Genomic DNA, 26,598 nt, shown 5'->3' with positions numbered 1-26,598 from the left:
TGTTTAAGAAATGTTTTGAGAAAATTAAAAGAAAAATAATTCAACAAGTTGTATAATCCAGAAAAGTACAGAAAATGTTCTATATATATCATTATGTATAAATATTTATATGTTTATATTACAACTAAAATACCGACTTTTGTATGTAATGGTTGGCAACACTTTTTGAGTTTCAAACTGTTATCAGTCGTCGGCTTCTTATCATTTTTCGAACAACTGCCTACGACCACGGACTAAGATAGTATGGACTGGTATCAACTACCTTATCAGTGGCCCTCAAATGTTTCTAAAGCCGCCGTAAGGTACAACTAGGGGTAAAAGCGCCATCTACACGTGTGTTATAAAAACACAATAATTTTAATTAGACAACACAATGAATTAAATTTTCAAAATAATAAATATTAATAATATTATACTGCACAAATAATATTATAATTTATAATGTACTCAATACTGACTGACTACGCAAAATTGAAATGTTTACAATTTTTTAAGTAATAACTTCTAATAAATAATAAAAATGTATTTATTGTTATTAATTAAATAAAAAATACACTTGAAAAAATAAAAATAATTAATATCAAATTAAGTAGGAACAAGTTTGGCTAATTTTTTTTTTTTGCATTAACCTTTGGTGTATTCTTATTTGTTATTAACGAATATTGTCTCATTCGCATGATTATGAAGTTGGATATTATAGTTGTTATTATTATTCTATGTTGTTATTAGAAGTATTAATTACTGATGGATCAAATATTGATGGAATTGCACCTTTTTTCAGCTTAATTTGTGTCCTTTGACCCAATACCTGAAGGTATACAATCAAAATATTTTAATACCTAGTAGGAATATATTATATGTTATACAGATATAAATAACCTATCTGGTGTTCTTACTTTTTCTATTTTTTCTTTATCTTCAGATAAACATTTAGGTACAGCATAATTTGTAATAAAATCGTCATTGAAAAAATGTTCAGCACATACATAAGTAACCTGACACAAATAATTTCCATTCACTTTAGAAATAATTTTGTTCCAAGCATCAAAGTCAGAATCGTATACTTTAAATAATGGAACATTGGATGTTTTGTTAAAACTAGTGCACTTAACAACAGAACAACGTCGAGGCATTTTAAAAACTGTATCAACATTTATTAAAAGAGCAACTACGGACAATATTAAAATTTAATATTCATAATGTCGGTGAATTTCGGTGACCAAAATTTGTTCAAAATGACAAAATATAAACATCTAAAATCTAAATATACAATATTAGTAACTTTATTTGACACTAGGAGCGCTTTTACCCCTAGTTGTACCTTTCGGCGGCCTCTTAGGACGGGGGAGTGGCGGTGTCGAAACATTTGAGGACCGTTCCTCTACTACTCCCCAACCATGTCGATACCAGTCCATACTATCTTAGTCCGTGCCTACGACTCAGTGTCTTGTTTATTGAGATATGATAACTTAGACGGATATAATCTATAATGAACGAATGGATCTTCGCAGGAAAAAAATTTTTGTGTCCGTATATAATATTGCCTACATTTCGCCCCTTTTGTGCAGCTATCAAAATGTGATAACATAATTTTCATTATAAATTATATTATATTTTATTATAATTAGATTTAATGGTTTTATATATTGCTAAATTGAAATTCAAATAGTTAAATAAATTTAATATAATACACAATTCTATAAAAACACGATATACACTTACGGTCGTCATTTATAAGCTACCATTCAATAATTAAGAAATTCATTTTTTTAACGCTATAAGAATGATCGTCATATAAATGAACATTTAAAATATTTTAATGAAGAAACGTGGTTGTTTTTCAATTTTTTTTTTTTTACGTTAATTGTATTCATATCCTCAGTTTGCATAGGTTTTGATTAGTCTGTAAGTGATTTACTAATTTTATTGCAATGTTTTAAAATATATTTTAGCTGATAGAGAAAATTTGGCAAGTAGCAATATTATTTTATATAATACTATTGTACCATCTATTATACTGGTTCCTATTCAAAGAGTATTAAATGATGTTCAAGATTCTGTGAAAGGAACAACATAGTAACGCTTACACTATGAGTGTTCAATTATAGGCCAAGTAGTTAGTAAAATGTATTTATAATCTAATTTTGTATTTGAAATACTGGGAAGATGATTTTGCATTAAAAAAAAAAAAAAAAAAATACAAAATATAGCCTAATTATAACATTTCTATTATATTTTCGCTTGAAGTATTCGCAACGAATTGTGTATTATTAAATTTATTTAACTATTAATGCATTTAACTATTTTAATTTTAATTTAGCAATATATAAAATCATTAAATCTAATTATAATAAAATATAGTATTATAATTTATAATGAAAATGATGTTTTCACATTTTGATAGCTGCAAAAAAGGGGCTAAATATAGGCAATATTATATACGGACACAAAAACATTTTCCTGCGAAGATCCATTCGTATAATGATACAGTTATCAGAATAACATGATTTTTAATCAAATCATTTGAACAAACAATTCAGCACCAATTTCAATTAACTAAAATAATTGTCATTTTTCCACCTTTAAAATTTAATAATAAAATAAAATAATTGTTGAATATAATATAAATATAGTTGTTATGATACTGTACCTAAAGGTCATTTTAAACTTAAATATAGATTAAGAAGTAAAAAAAAAAAAATGAAATACATCAGATTTGCATAGATGATTTTTTTGTCATAAATAGAACCATTTGTGTCTAAATTCCAAAGAAATATATTTTTAAATAAATATTAGCATGCAATAAAATAGTAAAATATAATGTATTCTTTATATCAGTATTCTTATTATATACTTAGGGGAGCACAATATCAGTATTTCAATTAAAAAAAAAAGCCTAATCTAACAAAGTATAACACAGTAAAAAGAAATTCATTAAAATTAACTTAATCTAAAATTATTATCTTTACGTAATACATTCATACTAAATAATTTACACATAAGTATGTGATGTTCAGTGGCACCGAGCTCTCAAAAAAGTATTGTTGTTAAATTTATTTTCAGAAGGTACCACCCACCAAAAATATTCAAACCAAACCCGTGGTTGTTAAAAATGTAAAGGTTATTACTATACTATTATAATACTTTATGATACTATCAAGGTTATTTGAGCTGCCTTAAGGACCTAATGACCATTAGACACCTCATTTTAAGCAATTGTTTTAACAACACTTATTAGGGGGGTTAGGCGCCACTGATGATATTCAATCAATTTAAAAAAAAAAAAAAATTAGGATAACTTTAAAAATTAATACAAATAGCATAAATTATTGTATATAATACATATTCTACTATGCACAGCCTGTATAAATATTTAGAGTACAATCACCCATACCACCCAACAAAATATAAAACCAAATAACAATAATTATAAAAAATTGTATGAGTCTCAACTGTGAGAAATTTGAAAACATAATATATTAGTTAATTTCTAGGGATTTATTATTTTTCGGAGGAAAAATAAAGTCTAAACTCTTTAACCCTAGCTCTACACCTAAGAAACACGCAGCATTTGCAGGGAATGCTCGAAGCATAACTGGTGTCACACCGGAGTACAATGCTTTCAGTCCTTCTTCTTTGTATAGTTTCGCAAATACATCTCGAATGCCTCTTGGGTACATTCCTTTGGGTGCTGCAAGTATATAATGATATCAATAAAAAATGTTGTGAATAATGTCACAAATATCTTTAAATTAGTCTAAATATTTAAAAACATTTTATTAAGTATAAAAATTAATAATATACATTACGGTGAATAGTTTATATCCCTATAATTAACATTTTTTGAAATACAACGTAAATGTAATTGTTATTTTGAATTTACATATAAAATTTCATAAAAATTAGAATTTCAAATGTAAATTATAAGAACAAAAAAATTGAGCATATTATTTATTTTCGATATTATTAAATTGATAATTATAATTTAAGATTATTATAATTATATTGCTACAATTACAACAATAATAGAAACGCTGTATTAAATTTTCAAATGTTTTCGTCCACAAATAATTATTTTATTACATATAAATTGAAAAAAAAATACATTCTAAAAGTACCTGTAAGTACTATAATTAATTTAGTACTATTTACTATAATAGTATTAAATATACATAGAGGAGGAAAACTAACCGATTTGTAAACGACTCTTGAGTACGTCCGCAGGCATAGCAATTAACCAATTCAGTATACCAGCCATACCTCCAGCAAATATTGTGTTTACGAGTCCTTCCGAGTTGTTATTTTTTTGATATCTCACTAATAGTTCATACGTAGTAAAATACACACCACACGCAGGAATATCTGTTAACAAAAGAAATATGAAAGTAATTTATTTTTTAAACAGTAGATATTATATAATTGGATTAATTAATGTAGGTAATTCATAAGCTAATAAATGAAAACTGAAAGATAAAAGATCTTTTTCATAAATCAAACTCCACATTATCAGTTTAAATGATATGGATAATTACTAAGGTGTGTATTTAAATGTTCTAAAAAAACCTCAAAAATGGCATTATAAAATACTATTCAACACACTAAAAAAACGATTATTTAAAAAAACGCTCAAGGAAATTATTACTTTAAATTAAATACACTTTTTATAACTTATATTATTAAACTTAATTTAAATGGCACCATACTTATTTTTTCAATTGTTTAATTTATATATAACTTTTCTGAACGTAAGATTTTTACGATTACTAGCTTAATTTTGTATGATTATATTATGTAATAAATAGGGTTTGGAAATTATAGGAACCAAAAACTGCAAAATATGCATGCAAATATACACATAAAAAAAATTATTTATTCATTAAGTTTATTACTTATTTATTAATATACACAAAAAAAATTAAAAAACCTAGATTTAAAAAAATTGTATTATTGAAAACTAAAATATGGCGAGTATAACTAGTTGACATTTGAGATTTAATTGAACTGAAAAAATAGTTAAATAAATATATTTTCATTATTTTTGAATACAAAATAAATAATTTGAAATTAATACAAAAATTCATACAAATATGCGAAAATCTATTAAAATTGATGAAATATGCACTTTCTATAAAATTAACAAAATATGCATGATTAATTTTCAATTTTTAAACTCAGCATTGTATAGCTCGGATATCTATCAAGGTCTGCTATAAATCAAAAGTGTATAGAACAATAACTCCTATAACTTCTGAACCCAATGAATAAAATATTTATATATTTATACCATGATATAAAAAAGGTTCAACTATATTAGTACAATTCTTTAAAATTAACAGTGAAGTGCAAGGTGCAACTGTGGTATCTGTCATTAAATGTAAAATATACAGTATAAGAGATAATCTGATCTACATCTATAAATTTGCTAATAATATACTGAAAATGCCTTTAATATAAATATATTCCCTAAAAATTAAAAAGGTAATAAAATGCAAAATAAAAGTTGCATTGTAATATTCTTTGATACACAAGACAAATATTGTTGTCGTGCTTTCTGATAAAACTTAAATTTACATAAAAATCGGAACTTTAATAAATAAACAAACTAATTTACAGTACCTATTTATTAAAATATGAGGAAAAATCATACAAGTATGGGTCAATTTACACATTCAATCAGTTTAATCAAGATGTTTTGTCTTCTTGTCTTATTTTTATTATTATTATGTTTTTTTTTTATGTATATACAGTGAAACCTCTCTAAAAACGGTATCACATGGGACCAAACATTTTTCTGTCATAGAGAGGTAGAAATTGCATATATTATTTGCACAGGGATTATTGACATTTTCTGTTATAAGAAGGATTCCGTACTGTAGTTACAAGATAATTTTTATCAAAATTTGTAGATACACAAATATTTATTAAGTAGCCAAAATGATATGTGATTGTTATTATTATATTATTTATTTATTATACTTCCATACTTGACACCAAAATAATGATCCCATGTAATTCCATAAATTGGCGTTCATTTATTTAAATATATTCTATAATATTTTGATAAATCAATCTCATGTTGGATATTTTTTTTATTTTTTTTTGGTTACTGTAAATTGGGTTCCATTTTTAATTTTTTAATTACATTTTGGCATGGGTATATTTTATACATACACAATTAATATAAGTAATTATTTTATTATAGATGGTATACTATACTATCTAATCTAAAACTATTATTTTTCAATAAGCACATAATGAAATTTTAACATTTAACATTTAAACTAATTTTAATCTATTTATACCACAACCCAATTTACACCGTTCTAAGCACCTTTAACCAGTATTGACTAAATAGGTTGAGCATTACACCAAAATGCGTGTTATCTGTCTTGTGTGTGTGATACATAACAAATTGTATGCTCAGCAAATCAAGTTTAGCCCCATTAGTTAAAAATTAGAGTGAATTGACTTCTTATAAAATTTAAAAGTAAGATTTTTATCTAGGCAATAACATAAGCTTTTTAATATATTTTAATTTTAAAAGGAGTTGTATTTTAAAAATTGTAAATTGTTTGTACATCTTAAAGAACTCATAACCCTCTTTAAAATTAAAATACAATAACAAAGCTATAATATTTCCTATGTAATAATCTTACCTTTAAATTTTTAAGAGGTTAATTCAATCTAATTTTTAAATTAAAAGAACTAACAGTGATCTGCTGAATGTTAAATTTAGTATATTTCTAACTTATAAGAAGGAGACAACAAATGTTGGTGTAACATATTCTTAATAACAATAATATTATATAAATACGTATACAATATATAGTATATGCAAATACCTATTATAATATGTAATAGTAGTATAATATGTAATATAATATACAACATTTTTTTTAAATTAGTTCATATATCTATATAATACTATTTTATTTAATATGTAGTGCCAAACAACTAGTATCCTTGTAATATACAACTGATAAATTTACAAAGTATAATTTAACTCCCACGACCAATATATTAATCAAGTTCCTGTTTAGTTATAACAGGAAGGAAAGTAAAATAAGATAATAACATTGAATAGTCAGACATTTCATTTAGTCGTGAATTATACAAATTAAATTAAATTATTATGATATATTATATTACAAGTAAATATTTTTGTAAATTAAATAATTTTTAAAAATACATATAAAATGATTTATAGCAAGTTTTATTTATTGTGGTATATTATCGTGATGGGTGTTTTTTTTAAGGTAATTTCACTATGAAATTGTTTATTAGTTTTATTTTTCCAATTTTTATTTATTCATTATGCAATAAAACTATACTATGTATAGTTATATAGATATTGTTTTTGATAAAATAGTAAATAAATAACAATTATAGATATGATTACTTAAAAATAATTAACATATTCATTCAACTTACAATAACAAATCTTTGGAATGGAAAAATAATTGAGTAAATGTAAAATATAAATACATTGATAAATAGAATATAAGGATATTTTATTTTTGGGATACCAAGAATTGTACGAAAAAGTTTGAATATAGTTATCAAGAAACTAAGACCAAAATAAACTAGTATAAAATACTAACGATAAATAAAAATAATCATGTAAAATTTAGTTAGGTTAGGTAGATGTTAGGTAGACCTAACATAAAAGATAAATTTATCTTTTGAAAAATAATAGAAGATGCCTAATGGATCTATTGAATTATATTCTTAATTAACTTTTTAAATGCAAAATTTGAATATAGCAATTTAGTATGATAAATATTAAATACCAAATAACATTTTAAATTTTTTATTAGGATAATTTATAAAGGCATCATATTATTTTAGCCTGACAAATAATATGATATACCTATACATAGTTCCATGGCTTTTTACTATTTCAGAGATGTCAGTAGGTCTGAAGCTCGATTAAAAATTATAACAAAATAGTTGATAAATAGTGATTATAAATTATTATATTTTGATATACATAATCTAAAATTCAAAATAAAATTGTAATAGTTATATACTTATATACAAGGTTTTGGGATACAATGCACTGAAAATGATCAAAATGTGCAGAAAATTGTCAAAATATGCTTAAAAATACAAAACATGATATTAAAATTTTAGAAATAGAATGACAGAAACTCAAAAATAAGTAGGTACATAAACATATTAATAAAAATAATTTATACATAGGTTTATTAAATATAATAAATATATTGATAATAAATAGGCAATATTGCATGCTTTGGGCCTTTTCAAACTATTGTGAAATAAAACAGCTTAATTAAAAAATTGGCACATTTACTGGGTTTAGAAATAAGAAATAGTCTGATATGAAAATATTGTGATACAAACACATATTTACTGGTTTTCATTTCTAAATATAATCTAGAATATATACATCAAAATTTTACCACATTAAATTGTAGTTGAAATTGTAGTTAACAAGATTTCAAGGTTGATTAGAAATTCAAAAATCATATGTTATTGTTATGTGTCATATTATACCTACCATCAGTACAAATAAATGTAGGGGAGAGATTTAGGAGCCATGTTTCCACCAAAAATTTCAATAACCCTCCCAAACATTTCTACATTTTTTTTAAGCTTATTTAATTGTAATTAGTGGAGCTTCAGCCTTTCCAAACATCAAACTCTATTTGGGCCTATTTTACTTATCCATACAAAACTTATTTTAAGAAATATTTTTAAATGTTATCCAAATATGAATTTTCCTGCAGTTTAACATGAATAAAAATAAAATATACACTAATATGATAAAAACTGTTCAAATATACACTTTTTCAAAAATATGGCAAAATATTTATAAATATAATCTTTGTCTTCAACTTTTCAATTTCATCAAACAAATTTATAACTAACCTAGAATAATCTACCCATAAAAAAAAAAAAAACATAAGAATGCAAAATTTCATGAATCCTACATAGAAGTTTTGAAACCTCTTTACATGATAATAATTTTATTGGCTTAAAATATTGAAATAAAGCCAAAATCTTAAAAACATTTATATTTTTATTGTAATATACCAACAATTGTTATACAATTACAAATACTACATATTATTAACTATTTGATTTTAAGTGTGAAAACTTAAAAAATAATTGTTCATAAAATTAAATGCATATTAGGTTATTGATAATACATTTTCCATGCTTAAAAAGTTTTAAATTGATTAAACGTTTTAAGAATTATAAAAATATTATGTTGACTTTAAGACTCTGCAGCACATATGCAGTGGCGGCGCTAGGCGTGGGCGGTGTGGGCCATTGCCCACGGCCTCACACCTCAAAGGGCCTCGCGTTCCATAGGGCTTTATAATTAACCATAGAGAAATATGACAGAAGTTAAAAAAATTTTTAAAAGGGCCTCTTTAAGTCTACTTCGCCCACATGTAACTTTTACCTCGCCACGCCACTGCACATATGTTTTGTTGCTATTAAGTGTGCATTTGTATAATTTTTATATTGTGTTTTAATTTTAAATTAGATTCAAATGTAACTAAAAAAATATTAGATATTTTAGAACTATACAATATAAATATTGATTATTATTTTAATAAATTAAAGCAGGTTCATCTTTTAGTTTAATTTGTTAAATAATATAACAATGTTATAACTTTTTGTTTGATAGAATTAATTTTTTATTATTAAATATTTTTTATTTATAAGTATAGAATTTATAAATATATTAATAAGATTAAAATGTTTCTTAACAAGACTAACTAACTAACTTTTTTATTTCTAAATAATGTCATATTGTAAATAAATGTATAATTGCTGATTCTTTCTAAATCTTGTAAATGTGTTGTTGGTTATTTTATACACTAGTTTGTTTTATATTTATTTTAAAGTAAATAATAAGATATAATTTTTTTTTAATAATTTCGAAAATGCCTTTAGTTCAATTAGATAATGGAATATTTTTTTTATCATAAACTGGTTATGAAATTACATCAAATTTTATGTTTTGTATTAATTTAAAACTTTGTTCTGCTTTTGAAATGCATTTTATACTTAATTAAATGTCATATTTTGCTTGCCTTAATAAAAACAGTAATTATAATTAAAATTAATAAACATTTACATATTTTTCATTCTAATATATATTCATGATAAATTAATATATTAGCATCATCTAATTACCAAGCCATTTCATTTTTTTAACTTACAATTTCTTATAAAGCATCATATTTGTGTCATTAAAATTTTCAATGACCTTAATACTATAAAATTCAAATATCTTTTAAAAAATATAAATCAATTTTTTTTAATGAATATATTTTTGTGCATGACTTATATAACACATACATTCATTTTTTATGATTTTTATTTAAAACTTATATGATATTTTTATGGAGATAAATACATAATACATTTTGATTTTGAAGCAGGTAAAAAGTTCAGACATAAATTTAGAATGGGCCATAGATTGTCCAAGAGCATGTAACTGTAAGAACATAGATTTTATTGACTTACCAATAGTTAAATGGATGTACAGTGGACTACAAACTGAACCACATACCTCATATACACATAATGAAGTAAGAATAGTTTAATAAGTACTTAAATAATTTTTAAAATTACTTAAATCAAATGCTCTTAATTAAAGGTTATTGAAGAAAATGAAGAAGAACAAATAGCTCATCACAATTCACAGTTTTTTAAAACTGCCTTATGTATGTTTATGAATGTAACAAAACCAAAAGAATTTTTAAATTTTCTTCCATTAGACACAGAGGTAAGTAAATACAGTTTTTAATAAATTTCCTCATGAACATATGAATATAGCTAATTCGAAGAGTTATTGGATTAATTCCACAAAAATTTAAAATAATATATTTGAAAAGAATAAAAACATCTGGTATGTGTGTAACACTCTGCTGTACATTAAGTGCCTAGATAGTCCTTGTAATAAATGTGTTGAATTTGAATTCAATGATGTAAAATCATTGTATACGAAAAACAATTCTGAGCAAAGACGATCTATCAACATATAAAAAAACTAAGTATTTTTGTAGAAGATGAATTTAATTTATTTATTTTTATGTAGTGCTTATTCCTTATAAGCACTACATACTGTTAAAGGTTAGGTTAGGTTTTTACAAAAAAAATTACATTTGAAAATATCATTGTATATATTATATTTAAATATTTAATAATATACCTTCTCTAAAAGAACACTACCTACAAGACAAAATTTTTTTTTTAATCACAACAAAGTAATTAAAACCGTCATTCTTAGTTTTTTGATATTATGTTCTTTCATACAAATTCAAACTTAAAATGTCTATAAAAAAAGAAATTTGTCTATGTATTTTTAAGATTTTTTTGGACATGGTATGAACTATTTATAAAATTTCTCATTTTAAATTTTGATTTCTTAACTATATAAATAGAAAATTACATAATTTTTAAATGACCAACTAATTCAAACAGATCTGAGATTTTGATAAAATTCAGACGCTCATAGAACACTCATTTACACTTAACTTTTTTTTTAATTTGCCCTATCAACAAACATTTTATGAAGAATGTTGTAATACAATTTTAAATTTTTTGACCTAGTAAAAAAAATGTTATTAGCAATAATTTTTTTTTTTAAAAAACAATGAAATTCAAAATTTTATCACGCCTACAAATTTCTTGAAAAAATCATAATATTTCGAAAATGTTATAATGCATAGAAATTTTCGAATATAAACATTCAATAAAAATTTCGTATATGTATGATAAAAGTTCCAGTAAAAACCAAAATCAATTTCTTCAAAAACTAGTTTTGCGTAAAAGTCTCGAGTTTTCCTAAATATATTTTTTTTCTGACGCAATCGAAATTTTTTATTTAGACTTCCTTCCCCGCACAGTACCAACTAGACTCAGTTTTCTATCAGAAAATATGCTGTTGAAAAAACCAAATATATTTCTATTGTTCTAAAAAGTGATAACAGAAACAAAAAAAAAATAAAAACACACACACATAGTAAGATCAATACACTTAAGTATTTCAAAATCTAAAGTTATTAATTTGGTATTTGCTAATACAAAATAATAAACTAATCAAAATTTAATGAAAAATTATGTACATTAACATTACTTTGAACCAATAACCTTTAAAACTTATAATTTTGGTTTAGTTTTAGATTTCAACACATAATTAAATTTAAAACATATAATAATAAATTATGAAACATAATAAAATATATCTATATATTTTTCAGGCATTAATTTTATTTCAGACAACTGATTCAGACAATATTACAATAGAAGATGATATTAAGCTGCCAAAACTAATTTCATTTGAAATTCATGGCAATAATAATCCATCAAAAATCTATATTACAGATAAAATGTTCAAATATATGGATAATATAAAATATATAAACATTCAAAGTGTATCATTAGATAAATTAACTTTAGATAATAATGAACCAATTCCAATAATAGATACTAATGTTTATAAAAAAGAAAATTCATACGCATTTAATGAACTTTCACCAGTCTTACCTACGTATTTACATAAAGAATATAACCATCATATAAAAAACCGTTTGATATTTTTACAGCCCAAGGATATTGACATGATTCCTTATGAAACCTATAAGAAAACTAAAAGAACAGTAAAATCCAATAGCCTATTTTTAATCAATAAAGATTTGTTGTTTTTAAGAATTACGAATTGTGATCTAAAAGATATATCATGGGATTTATTTAATGGATTGGATTTGTTGGAAACCCTTATTCTAGATAACAATGCTATTGAATACATTCCAGATTTTTCTTTTTATGGCGCTAGTGTACTAAAAAGTTTATCTTTAGCTAATAATAAAATTAAACATTTGCAGACTACTAGTTTAGCTGGTCTTCTTGATTTGAATTATTTAAATTTGAAAAACAATGCTATAACTGTGTTATCAGAAACAACATTCCCACCATTACCAAAATTAAAAGTTGCAGATTTAAGTAATAATCCAATTGAAATAGTGTATCCACATACATTTGAAGTGTTAAATGCTACAATTGAGCTTACGTTGGGAACAAATAACACACTACTACATTTACATAAAAATGCATTTATTGGTTTAGATCGTTTAGAAAAATTGAATTTAATCGGTGTAAATGTGACAATTTTAGAAAGGCCCTTTATGATTGGACTTCCTAATCTTGTAGAACTTAAAATAAAAGGTTCCATACAACATATAGCTTTTGATGCTTTTTTTGAAATACCAAACATTAAACGTCTCATAATCAGTAATTGTTCAATACAATCTGTGTCTATGGATTCATTTTATGGAATTTATAATTTAGAACATTTAGATTTGTCTTATAATCAAATCAAAGAATTGCCTCCTGGGTTATTTGATCAACAATTGTCTCTCAAGGAATTAATTTTAAATAACAATCAACTGATTGATTTACCAGATGATATATTTAAAAAAATATCTAATCTTAAATTAATACGATTAGATATGAACTCACTACATTGTACATGCAAGATGAAATTGTGGGATATTTCATTAATGACTAAAAGTGTAAAAGAAATAAATAAACATAATTGCAAGTGGAAACATTTAAAGAAAAGATATAGCTGTACAATTATAAATACAACTACATATATTTATAACAAAAAATTAGAACCAATATGTTCAAGTCCAACAAAATTAAAAGGAAAGACAGTTTCATATGCTTTGAGAAAGTACATGGATTGCAATAGTGAATCGTACAGCAAACATAACATGAAAAAAAATTATAAAAAACAAAAGCTTTATAAACAAGTTAGTGAACAAGACATCAGACAAAATACCACAACATTAAAGACTATTTTTTTTGATTTTATTTTAAATCATACAACAAGTATCAGATATAATACCATCACAACACCAAACATAACAGAATCAACACCGGAATCAATAATTGATAATAAAGTATTCATTACTACAGAAAGAAGTATACGTTTGAACAATGGAACATATGTAAGTAAGTTATTGTTGAAAGAAGAAATTTCTAAAATGAAAAGAAAACATAAAGCAAAAATTCTGTTTTAAAAGTAGAAAACAAATTATGAAATTAATATTGAAATACTCACTATTCATTTAAAATATAATATACATTATAATATATTATTAGAATATCTGTAGACTAATTATTATTTTTAAAGAATATTAACAATAAACAATAAAAATAGTACCAAATTTAAGAGTATAGTTATTGCATTCTTGGAATTTTTAATGGTATAATATAAATATTATTATATAATAATTAAAATTAATTACCTCTAAGCAATGTAGCACATGTTCCTTTGTATAAGCTTTTTATTCCACCTTCAGTGTATAAGTTTTTAATAACACTGATTGGGCCATCATATTTTTGGTGACCCAATTCCTGTACTTGTAAAATACATTTAATGCGTTCTCCGGGTACCATTATGATAGCTGTAAAAATACCAGAGAATGATCCAGCACAAAATAGTTCTGAGAGAGTTAAATTTTCTTTTTTATCTCCAGTGGATGAAAAAATTTTTTTCCCCAGTCCAAAACCTAAGAAACTTATGGCAAATATTGGAGCTACGCCAGTTATTGGAGCTGCCATACCTAAAAAATAAGTATGTTATAAATGTAAGCTAATTAAAACAAGAATATTTAAGAAAAAAATATTGATACACTAATATTATTAAAATTATAATAATTCATGATTAGATTTTCAAGCTTGACATTTAGTTTTAGCTTAATTTTGTGTTTAATTATTATTCACGGTTATACAAATAATCATATAATATGTAGCATCGGTATTCATGTTGTATGCGGTCTACCGTCTGTTTCTACACGCCATATGCGGTCTACTACTCATTTGTCGTCTATCACGCATGCAGAGTCTACCACATAGTTAAAAATATGAATGAATACATAAATGTAGGATTACAATATATTTATTAATGTAGAATTTCAATATAATATTTAATAATGCAAAAAAATATATAAAAATATGTAGATAAATTTAATTAGTATATGTATTAAAAACTAACTGACAAAAAATGTAAAATTATATAGAGATATGCATTGTCAATCAATTTAAATTAGGTACAATATAATTTCACATCTATTAAATAACAATCAAATGTGTTGTTATTCTTGTTTTTTAGACGCCACCATTGTTACGACAAATACGAGGGCAGCAATGATAGAGATGTATCATGCATTTTTTTAATAATTCAAAGTTTAAACCATAATAATGACCAAAAAAATATACATAAATACGCGGCAGTAGATCGCACATGACGTGTAGAAACATACGTGGTAGACGACAAGTGTGTGGTAGACCGCATACAACATGAATACCGTAGCATCTACATTCGACATTAAAATCATGTGAAACATATTCTATACATTTTGTAAAATATTTAAAAATCATATTACAAAGATAACTATTAGCAAAATTTAAAAATATGAAATGGCTAATAAACAAGTTTAATAGGTATTTTGAATTTTCAAATGTTTCGAAAGTGTCCATACAAATATACAATATTTTATACAAACTATTCATAATTAGACATTTATTTAAGTAATTTGTGAAATAAAAGTGGTGTATTATACAAAATCCAATCATTGAGGTCAACTTATATATTGTAGTTCCTTAATATTTGTCATTAAGAAACAGTTCTATAATAAACAATAGTCAGTGCTCAATTTATATTAATATTTATAAACCAACGTTATTCCTTAGTCTTGTATGATTACTATTAGGGCTGAACCAATATACAAACCGATATTGATTATCGGCCGATATTGGCAATATCGGTTTTATTTAAAAACCAATATTTGGACCGATATGAAAAAAAAAACAATTTATCATACATAGATTAAATATTTGATTGTAATTATTAATGATATTTGATATTAATTAAACACTTAAATTGTTATAAAAATACTTAAAACAAGGAATGTTTAATAACTGAAAAAGAGAAAATTATTATTTTTTAAATATTATGTGATTTGTTTTTTATTATAATTTTTATTTGTTTTATTAAAAAGTTAAAATTAAACTTATAGACTTTAGTTAAAACTTAAAAATGTATAACTTAAATTAATAAGTTATAATTTATTATCAACTAACAAGAAAGAAAAGTGTTCATTTTAAGTACCTATTTTAAATTTTTAACTTTTATATTTAATATTTAATATTTATTATTTATGTCAACTGTGTTAACTCTATTTGTATTAAATATTAATTGTATAATATAAGTAGTAAGAGGGGCACTTGAGCACACTTTTATTTTTTTATCAATATTAAAAATCATAAAAAAACATAAACATTAAAAAAACCGACCTTATATTTTTATGTTAAAAATTACAAAAATCTAGACTTATCTGTTAAATTTACAAAAAATATAAACTATTTTTAAACGAATCTAAATTTATATTTTACTTATTAAACAATACAAAAAACATTATACATACAGTTATAATAATGATAACAGTAATTCTTTTTCATAAAATGTACCTTCTATATTATAAATTTTATAATAAGCAACATTTGATATAAAAACTTTTTCAATTGTAAATATTTCCTTAGACCAATTTGTTTTTAATTTATTTCTATATACATAAATTATTGATGATAATCTAACTCTATCATTTATCTCAAATTTAGGTATAGAATTACTAATATCATAGTTTGATCATAGAACTCTTTTTATCAGTACCAGTACTATACATTGTTATGTTATATTTGATTAGTAATTGTTTTAAATCTTTATTATAAAATTATTTTCCTTTATCAACATGTAATTTTTTTGGTACAATATATTTAAATATTTGTGAAAATGCTTCAGATACTTCCAATCCAGACTTTATCATCAAAGGTATTGAATAAACATATTTAGAAAATGTATCGATAACATTAAGAATATATTTAAAACCATTATTAGCCTTATACAATGTCTTATGGTTATCATTAACTTTAATTATTTAAATTTATTTATTTATTTCTTAAATTATAATTGGGATCAATGTTTTTTGATTTTGGTCTATAAAAACAGTATAAATATATTTTCCATTTATAAGGAAAAAATTTATTAAAGTTTATAATTCTGAATAAAATCAAAACATAAATGACCACATATAGGTGGATCATTATAATTTTGCAATTGTTCAGTGTTGTAATATAAATTATCTTTTCCTAAATAATTTACGATTTCTTTAATTGAAATTGAATCTCCATAAGAGTCAAAACATACCTTTTTCTTATCATTTTTTAACCACACCGCCCAATGTGAACCAGGTTGATTAGAATTATTTAAATTCAATATTCCACATTCATTTTTCCAAGGCACTGCAGGTAACTCATCTTTCATAAAACAACCTCTAAATTTTTTTATATTTTTTCCTGCTTCAATAATATCATAATTAGTTAATGGTTTTATTTTTTTTTAGTCCTAAACCAATTTGTAAAGTCTTAATATTTTTAACATTCTCTTCCATTGCTTTATTATGTCTTTCTGCTTCATCTCGTTTTAATTTTTTATCTTTTGCATCGATAATGGTATTTGCAATAGCACTAGCACCTCCGGCTTATGCACTAAGGGCTCCTATACCTGCTATAATAAGAGGTAAAAACCCACCTACTTTATCCTTATTTCCAAATTGAGATCTTGTAATTTTTAATCTCACACCTTTTTTATTATTTTAAGCATTAATTAGTTTATTTTTTTGTCTATCAGTTAAATTAAATATATTTTTACCATTTCCAATCTGTGTATGTTTTAATTGAATAACTACATCAATCTTATTTTCATAAGCTTTTACAAGCTTTTTTACTTGAGAATCATTCAAATCTAAATTCATTTAATAAGAATTAAAATTATAAAATTAAATTAAACCCATACCAAAATATCTCTTTGCTTTCATTGTATTTGTGGTGACAAAAGCAGCTGTTTTTTCACCTATAGATGCATTTGAATCTAAAAATCTATCCCATGCTTTATTTTCCAAAATTTTATCTCCAATATGTCTTGTTTTAATATCTTTGTTTTTTATAAAAATAATCATGTTCCATTGATGCCATATCTAGTTTATTTACTGGTTTTTTATTTTTTTCTTAATCAGTAAAAGGACCAAGATACTTATAACCAGGCCAATGTATTTCTGGCATAAATTTACTGTTAAAAAGATTATTCATAAGACCTGATCCTTCTACAATTTTTTCAGGCAAACTTGTTACATAAGATATTAAATATTCTCTAGATGAAAACTTAAAAAAATATCTGGGTTTAAATGATCTAAATTTTATAAAGACAAGTAACAAAATAATGATTTACTATCCTACTTCAGATGAAAAATATATAAATATAGAGAAACAATGTGAATTTGGATTAGGTCGAAATGGTCAAATCCCGTTAGGTACAATATTTATAGGTGTATATTCATTAAGTGAAATTGAAAATGTATTTAATTAATTCGGAGCTAAATTTGTGGAGGATTTTCCTAAAATAAGGCTTGAATTAATTGAAGGTTTTATAAATATTACAGCCTCAATCGGTCTATGTCTTGATGAATATTTATCAAATTGTTTAGGCTTTGATTACATTGGAGACTTTAAAAAACAGATGATTCCTATAAATAAAACATGGCCTAAAGGGAAAGGAACAGAATTTGGTATTGAGTATACAACACCAGACATTGCTTACACAGTAATAGGATTAAAACCACCAACATTTTACACACAAAGATTCTTAAAAGATATAAATGGGATTATTGAAACAAAAGATATCAAAACTGTAATAGAAAAGAAAAATTACAGTATTAATCAATTGAATAAACTACTACCATCTAATATAAAAATCCAACAAACAAATAACTATATAACAATTACATCTAAAGATTATTATTTATTGGATGAAAATCTAAGGCTTAGTTTAGGATTTGATGATAAATATGTCTATAATCATATTGGGTCGGATAGTATACATGGTCAATATTTTATAAATAAACTTTTGGAAATACATTGTAATATAATTGAAAAATCCATTTCTAACCATAAAACTGAACAATATTTGCATGAAGACGGTGATATCTTATCTGTGATGTTGAAGGACAATATATAGCTAATGATATTAAATATATTCCTCTAAATGTAAAAGATTTTAAATATATTAAATTCTTTATCTCTGATCAAGATGGTAATGAAATAAAAAATATTGAATTTGTCGCTTATTTAATCCTGAAATCATAAATTTAACGCGTGCCCGAAAAAGGGACACGTTATTATTTAAAATAATAAAGTTAATGTTTATATTTATTTCTAATTTTAACGCGGTTGTATAATTCGACCACATCAGTTTAAGTTTTAAATAGCTATAAATAGTTCTAAATAGTTTTGGATAAATACAAATGATAATAATATCATAGGCATTAGATGTCAAAAATTAATTTTTAGAGTTTTTAAATGATTATAAAAAATATAGTAAAAGATAGATCTAAAATAATCTAACGCGTCCCCGAAAAAGGGACGCGTTTTTAATTATAATTATTATAAATAATCATATTAAAATTTTAAATGGAAACGTATTTAGAAAAAAATATGTTAGTTTATAGAAAAAGTTACAATTATTATACAAAAGTCAGTTTTTGTTTACTAGCTTTAAAATTGTTTCTGAGTACAATTGGACCAATTGGATATTTTTTATTACCTTTATTTACAATGTTTTCATTATTAAGTGGAATTGTAAATATTTTTGAAAAATCTTATAAGCTTAATGAAAGAATTATAGAAAACAGAATTTTTTATAAATTTTATAATCAATTGACATTGATGTATAAGTCTAATAAAATAATCGAGGATAGTATATGTTTAAAAGAAGCAAATTTTAAAGAAACTATTAACTTTTTCCCTAGAGAAAAATACATAAAGCAGACACAACTTAACGGCTAAAAGTATACAGTATAATTAAACATTATATTAATTTATATTCTTATAAATGGGAAATATATATTGTCTTAAATGTAAAAATGTAATTCTTTAAAAAGTTGTTTTATTAAAACATAATATTAACTAATTTCTAGTAATATTATAATTTAATATAATATAATATAATATGTGTTCTTAAATATACCTTTTTCCATTTCATTACAAACAAAAACCCGTGGTCTAATAGTTAATGCGACAGCATACATCCTGCCAATAGCGGATTCGGATCTCTCTGATTTTTTTTTGGGGTTTTTAACTGTTCTTATAGTAATAAGTGCCGCCGCGCGCTCTTCGTAGGAGCGAGGTCAAATGAAAATATTACAATAAAAAAAAACTCTAAAAAATGAAGTTTTTGATATCTAAAATCATGACCGGTTTTTCCGACCATGATATTATATATTTGATACATTTTTATTTCTTTATCTTCACCTTTATAAATTACAATATTTAAATTTTTAGCACAAACAATATTTATTTGAATATCTAGTATGCTTTCTACATTTTTAATATCAACCAATATAAAACCTTCTTTGTTATATTCTGTTAACATTTTACATAATTCTAAAGCTAAATCTTTTTGAATTTTTCTACCCATCTTCAATTGCTTAATTTTATTTTCATCTAATTCATGTCCTAAAATATTATTTGTTTGAGTAGATAATGCAACAATAATAGCTCTTGGGCAACATAAATTATCATCATTTTTAATCTGAATAATACTTCTTTTAGTATTGATATCTGTTGATAAATGTATTATTTTATTGCGCTTTGCTCCTCTTAGTATATTTACTACTTCAACTTGAAAAATGGTTTCTGTAATATCAATTTCTTCATTTGAAGTTAATAAATCATTAATTATAGTTTGTAAGTTTATTAAAATATTCTCAGATCTCAATCCAGTATATATAGGAGTTTTTATCTTTGGATTAAATAACGCAATACTTATTTTATCATATTTTTCATATGCAGAATTGTTTTTAGCAACCTTTAACATTTCATTTAAAGTTTTATCTATATAATTAATTTTGTATTTTGTATTACTTCGTTTTAGATCGTTTATTAATGCTTCTTTAAAACTAATTTTATAGTTAGCTTAATGTATCCTAAATCTTGTATTCGATTGTGTATTAGATTGAATTACATCTATCAACTCATAATTTTCTGGTGTTCTTTCTGGTGAACTGTTAAAATAATTTTCTTCAGTAAATAATGATTTATCTAATTTACAGAAGGGATTTTTATCTATATTTTTTAATGAGTTGTTTTTTTGTTTGAATAAACTTTTATCTAACTTACAGTAGGGATTTTTATCTAATATTTTTAATGCAACTTGTTTTTTTATATTTTCTATTAAACAATCTTTTTTCATTTTACAAACATTTTTTATATTGTATTTTTTTGCTATTAACTTAAGCTCAGATACTTTAATTTTTTTAATATAATATGATTCTGTGACTGCATTTTTTATTTTTATTTATAAAAGAAATTTTTTGTTTATTTTATTTTTATATTATTGAATGAATTTATTTTTTAACAACAAAATTTATTTTTGTGAAATGTTCTCTTTGGATATATTATCTAACCTCTTTATGTGATATTTGGATAGCAAATGATTGCTATAACATCTTAAATAAATCTTTTTCCACATTCGCATATTTTAAAATCATTATTAACTGTGGTTTTCATACAAACCTTACACCATCTTTGGTTTTTAGTAAATTCATTAGGCCTCTTAAAATCTTGACATCTTGGACATAAAAATACTTCCCCTGTTTTTAATGATTGCAACAATCCTTCATTATTTTTTATCTTTTCATAAAGACCAATAATTTTATTGTTCTTGTTTTGATCCATTGTTTATATTTTATATTTATAGAGAAAATTTTTTTAATAATAATAATAATACATCTACTAGTTTTATATTGTTTAATAGGTAAAATATAAATTTAGATTCATTTAAAAATAGTTTATATTTTTTGTAATTTTAACAGATAAGTCTAGATTTTTTGTAATTTTTAATATAAAAATATAAGGTCGGTTTTTTTTTAATGTTTATGTTTTTTTTTGATTTTTAATGTTGATAAAAAAATAAAAGTGTGCTCAAGTGCCCCACTTACTACTAATATAATTAAATATTTATTAATTATTTAATTTAATCATTATATAATATATTAATATTGATTATTACAGTATTACTAGTTACTACTCAGTACTTATCAGTAAGTATTATCGGCTATTTTATAATATCGATTCATGCTTTTGGATAGAAATTCAAAGTTTTGAATACATCGGTTATCAGATTTAAATCTGCATAACATATCGGTTTATTGGTTATCAGTTAAAAGTGATATCGGCCCGTCCCTAATTATTATAAATATTATCTATAATCATTATGGAAATAAAAACGAAACACACCACGTGGCAATTTGAAGTTTAATTTCTTGTACTAAAGTCACTGTTATTATCTGTGTGTTGTTTAAATTTTCTCATAATAATTTGGGAGTCATCAAAATATTGTGAACACCCAAAGGAGCCATGGGATGAAAAAGTTTGAATAACTCTGCTATAAAAAACTATAATTGATATTAGTATTGAAGTATCTACAAAATATAATAGTCATTAAAGTAATTCACTTATCTCTAATAATAACATTCTATTAATAATTTGTTTTAGTTATCGGGTTGGGTAATAGAACTATTATAAATAAATAAAATTATAAAATTTTTGTTGAATAACAACTAGTGTTTCCATCTAAGTAATAATTTTATCAAACTATCTACACTCTATAAATAAACTGATTATATAATATAATTCGATTTTAAGATGTAGACTTACATTTAAAAATTTTTAATCAACGTTTAAAGTTTTCCAACTTAATACCTTAGAAATAATGGTCAAGAGGATTCAAGATAAATTGTAGTTATTACAAATATTGTATTTTTAAGTATTTTTTAAAAAGGTTTAATAACTATTACAGTAGAACCTCTATTGTCCGCCGCTCCAGTTGATCCAAGCATAGTATTATCGATATAAATACTATGTATGTAATTTAAAAATACAATTTGGATTTTCCAATTTATAGTAGATATATAAAATTAATTGCTAATTTAATATTTTCCTTATTAGTCTTAGCTAAGTCTAGAATGTAATTTGCTAAACAAAAATCTATAACTGACTTTTTTCTATGTGATGTGAAATATAATACATTTCTAATATAATCTTGTATTTAATATGTTAATAAAAATGTTCTGTATATTCAGATAATCCGACTTTTTTCGCGTTCCTACCACACCCCTAGTCCCATAGGTGATGGATTAGAGAGGTTCTAAATCTAATTTTGTATACGTATTTTTTTTTTTAAATTTAAACAAATAAAATATCATACATTTACATTTAAACACTTATAAATAATTACTGATAATATAACTCAAAAAATATTCTTTTGATTTCAGATATTATATTTGAGATATCTACATTTTTTAAACTTAATAGGTATGTAAAACTATTATATATATATACACTATGTTTAACATACTATGCATATAAAAAAAAATAGAAGAATACTTTTAGTTAGTAAGTAAAACGTTTATTTTTAAGTCAAGAATCTGTGAAATGGTCTTTAACATTCAAGTTACCTAATTAATATAATACTTGGTATTTTTAGCATAGATCACAAATATTTGATATTAACAATGAACAAATATATTGCAGGGAATATGTTCCATAAAATGGGAATATATGCACATCAATGATTCACATTAAATTAAACAATAATGTTGGTAGGTACACTACACACCTATACCATTGTCTTTAATAGTATATTATTATACTGAGTCTTAAATAATTTAATATTCTACTTTTACTACATAAAATATGTAGTATACTTACCTTTATATAAACCAAAAAAACCTTCTCTCTTAATAGTTTTAACCGCACAATCCCATGCACCATTGTAAATAGGTAATTTACCTAACTGAGCTGGTGGCATTGTTTGTAATCTAACCTAAAGGTAAAAAATAAAATAATCAGAAAAATAATAAACTTCATAATTGTATGTATATATTTATATATACATATATTAATATATATATTTTATATTCTTTACATAACATAAATTGTGTACATGTAAATTTTTTTCAGTAGATAAAACACAACAATAAAATTGTTTTTCATGGATAAAAGTTCCTTGTACCTATACAGTGAATTCTATAACTTAAAATTATTTATCACAGGCAAAAAAATAACAATTTTCAAAAATAGACATTAAGTTTTAAATTATTTCCTACTATATTTATACAGGGTGATTTTTTTATCATGAACCACTCAAACACCATACACAATAAAAAATTATGTGTTTTAATATTTTTTATCCTTATAATTTTTTAAGTTTTTTACTTTTTTGAATGACAACCTAGAGTTTAAATTTTATATTCCAAAGCAGAATATTTTTATAAGTATTTTGATACGTAAAAATCGAATTTTGGACGAGTAGTTTATGAGTTATAAGTATTTCAAGTTTAGACAAGCGGAGTAGTGGACAAACATTTTGTGGGGTAACCTCGTACCACTCCACTCCGCCAATCTAAACTTTAAATACTTATAACTCATAAACTACTCGTCCAAAATTCGATTTTTACGTATCAAAATACTTAGAAAAATATTCTGCTTTGGAATATGAAATTAAAACTCTAGGTTGTCATTCAAAAAAGTAAAAAAACTTAAAAAATTATAAGGATAAAAAATATTAAAACACATAATTTTTTAATAAAAACGTTGTTTTTTTAACAACATGAAACTTTGTAAAAATATATTTTCAAAAACATTGATACTTTTTGAAATAATGAGTGGTTCATGATAAAAAAAAATCACCCTGTATAATATAGTAGGCATTTGGTAAAGCATCATTCAGTTTACGCCTAGTAGCTGGAATCTTGTGACTGAATAACTGAAACTGTTTCTAATTTGTAACTTACAAGTGGAATCAGAATTTTATGTGTTTAGGTGTATTTTGAAAAATAATATTTAAATAATTCATAATTATATGCATAATAAATAATCATCGCTTATAACTTTATTAAGAAATTTAAAAAAGTACAAATATATTAAATTACTTTTTAATAAATATATAAAATAGATAAATAAGTATTTATTTAAAATATTTCACAAAATTCAAACACACCTATTAACATAATGTATGATGTATTTCTGCATTTATTTAAACAATTTTAACCGTTAATATAAATAAAAAAATACATTACCCAGTATACTTATAGTCAATGCCCAATAAAAGTGAACAAATATTATAGGAATAGAGAAAGTTTTAAAACTAGAACTCCGGCAATAGAATCTTATGTTTTAGATTCCTAAATAAAATATTTTATTTTCAATTATATTTATACAAGAAAAACTGAAGAAATACATAATATTATGATTGTACAAGTCTACTACATCATATTGTTTTACATTATAAAACAATTTTAAATTAATCAGTTAGCGTTAAATTAATAGATATTTATTAAAAATTATACTATCAAAAATAACATTATAAAAATAATAACAATAATAATTAGTACATAAAATTCATATCATATAATATAAAACACATCAAATAATATAAAAAATAAGAGATGCTGATTAATTTGTGTTTAAATAATAATTATAATAATATTAACTAGCAAAATAATTTTCTTCTTGCCAGTTCCTCAAACAGGCACAAATATAAAAAGAAGATGATTTCGACAAAGTATTATTTTTTTTGCTATTATAACTACATGTTATATTCTTATTTAACTGTCAATATGTTGATAAATATACATTTAACTACCTACCTATAAAATATTACAGGTATACTTCTCAAGAACTAAGAACTGTGGTACTAATTCATCAGAGTTACCAGACAAGTATAAAGACATTAAAATATCAATGGTCTATGATTCAAATAATTCCACCCCTATGAATGTACAAAAACTTAACACATTATAAAATTCTCTCATACCTAATAAAGATAAACCTGTATTATTAGCATATTCACACATGACTTATTAGTTCTTACCGAGTCTTGTGAAGCATTTATTAGCCTAATACATCCTAATTCATAAGAGATCATTAGTTCAATAACAGAATGTATTGTGGTTAACATACTTTAATAGTGTCTAATGGATGACCCACTAACACTGTGCACACACCACCAAAACCACCAGCTAGAAAATACTTGAACGGGTTAGTATTCCCGTCGGTGGACATATTAATGTTAATTATAGTAGAGTAGTAGTGATTAAATATAAAGAATTTGTTAAAAATGTGTGTATGAAACTACTGAAACTATTAAATATTTTACTATATCACTTTTAGTTAGACATTTTTGGTAACAGGTTGTATTAACGATTACACTTATCATGTTTTGTTATTATCAATAAGGTCATAATCACTTAGGTCTTAGAGTCAGTAGTAAAGTTGTACCACTGATCATATAAAAGAGTATAATATTATAATAATATAATAATTTTATAATGGAGGTAACGAAAACAAACGGTTTGCAGACGGTTTATTGATACTTGATAGTTGATACCACAAAATATACGTCTTGAACACAATCATATTATATAATAATAA

At 23.5% G+C, this 26,598-nt stretch overlaps 1 protein-coding gene and 1 pseudogene across 2 annotated transcripts; one reads left to right on the top strand and one right to left on the bottom strand.

The window, feature by feature from the left end:
- Nucleotides 1-36: 36 nt before the first annotated feature.
- LOC149054446 (congested-like trachea protein) lies at nt 37-26,360 on the bottom strand. 2 transcript variants are annotated; one of them, XM_089229954.1, is made up of 5 exons: nt 26,128-26,360; nt 23,875-23,989; nt 14,298-14,615; nt 4,192-4,362; nt 37-3,691 (listed from the first exon to the last, which is right to left on the bottom strand). In XM_089229954.1, exons 1-5 carry the CDS (start codon nt 26,227-26,229, stop codon nt 3,480-3,482), a joined length of 918 nt encoding a protein of 305 aa, XP_089086080.1. In that variant the 5' UTR covers nt 26,230-26,360; the 3' UTR covers nt 37-3,479. The 2 variants fall into 2 exon arrangements, with proteins under 2 accessions (XP_089086080.1, XP_089086081.1); XM_089229955.1 differs by having other exon boundaries at nt 26,039-26,175.
- On the top strand, nt 7,109-14,216 carry LOC149054447 (uncharacterized; annotated as a pseudogene).
- Nucleotides 26,361-26,598: the final 238 nt, after the last annotated feature.

The sequence above is a fragment of the Diuraphis noxia genome, unplaced genomic scaffold, assembly GCF_037042655.1.
Source record: "Diuraphis noxia isolate RWA-SAM2 unplaced genomic scaffold, SU_Dnox_SAM2 contig0006, whole genome shotgun sequence".
NCBI lineage: Eukaryota > Metazoa > Arthropoda > Insecta > Hemiptera > Aphididae > Diuraphis > Diuraphis noxia.
This window is presented reverse-complemented; position numbering and strand designations above follow the sequence as displayed.

Coding starts and splice junctions, on each gene's coding strand:
- LOC149054446 (XM_089229954.1), bottom strand. CDS start 26,229: ATGTCCACCGACGGGAATACTAACCCGTTCAAGTATTTTCTAGCTGGT. Junction 23,990..26,127: donor ATCCATTAGACACTATTAAA/GTATGTTAACCA, acceptor TTTTACCTTTAG/GTTAGATTACAAACAATGCC. Junction 4,363..14,297: donor ATGTGCTACATTGCTTAGAG/GTAATTAATTTT, acceptor TTTTGTTAACAG/ATATTCCTGCGTGTGGTGTG.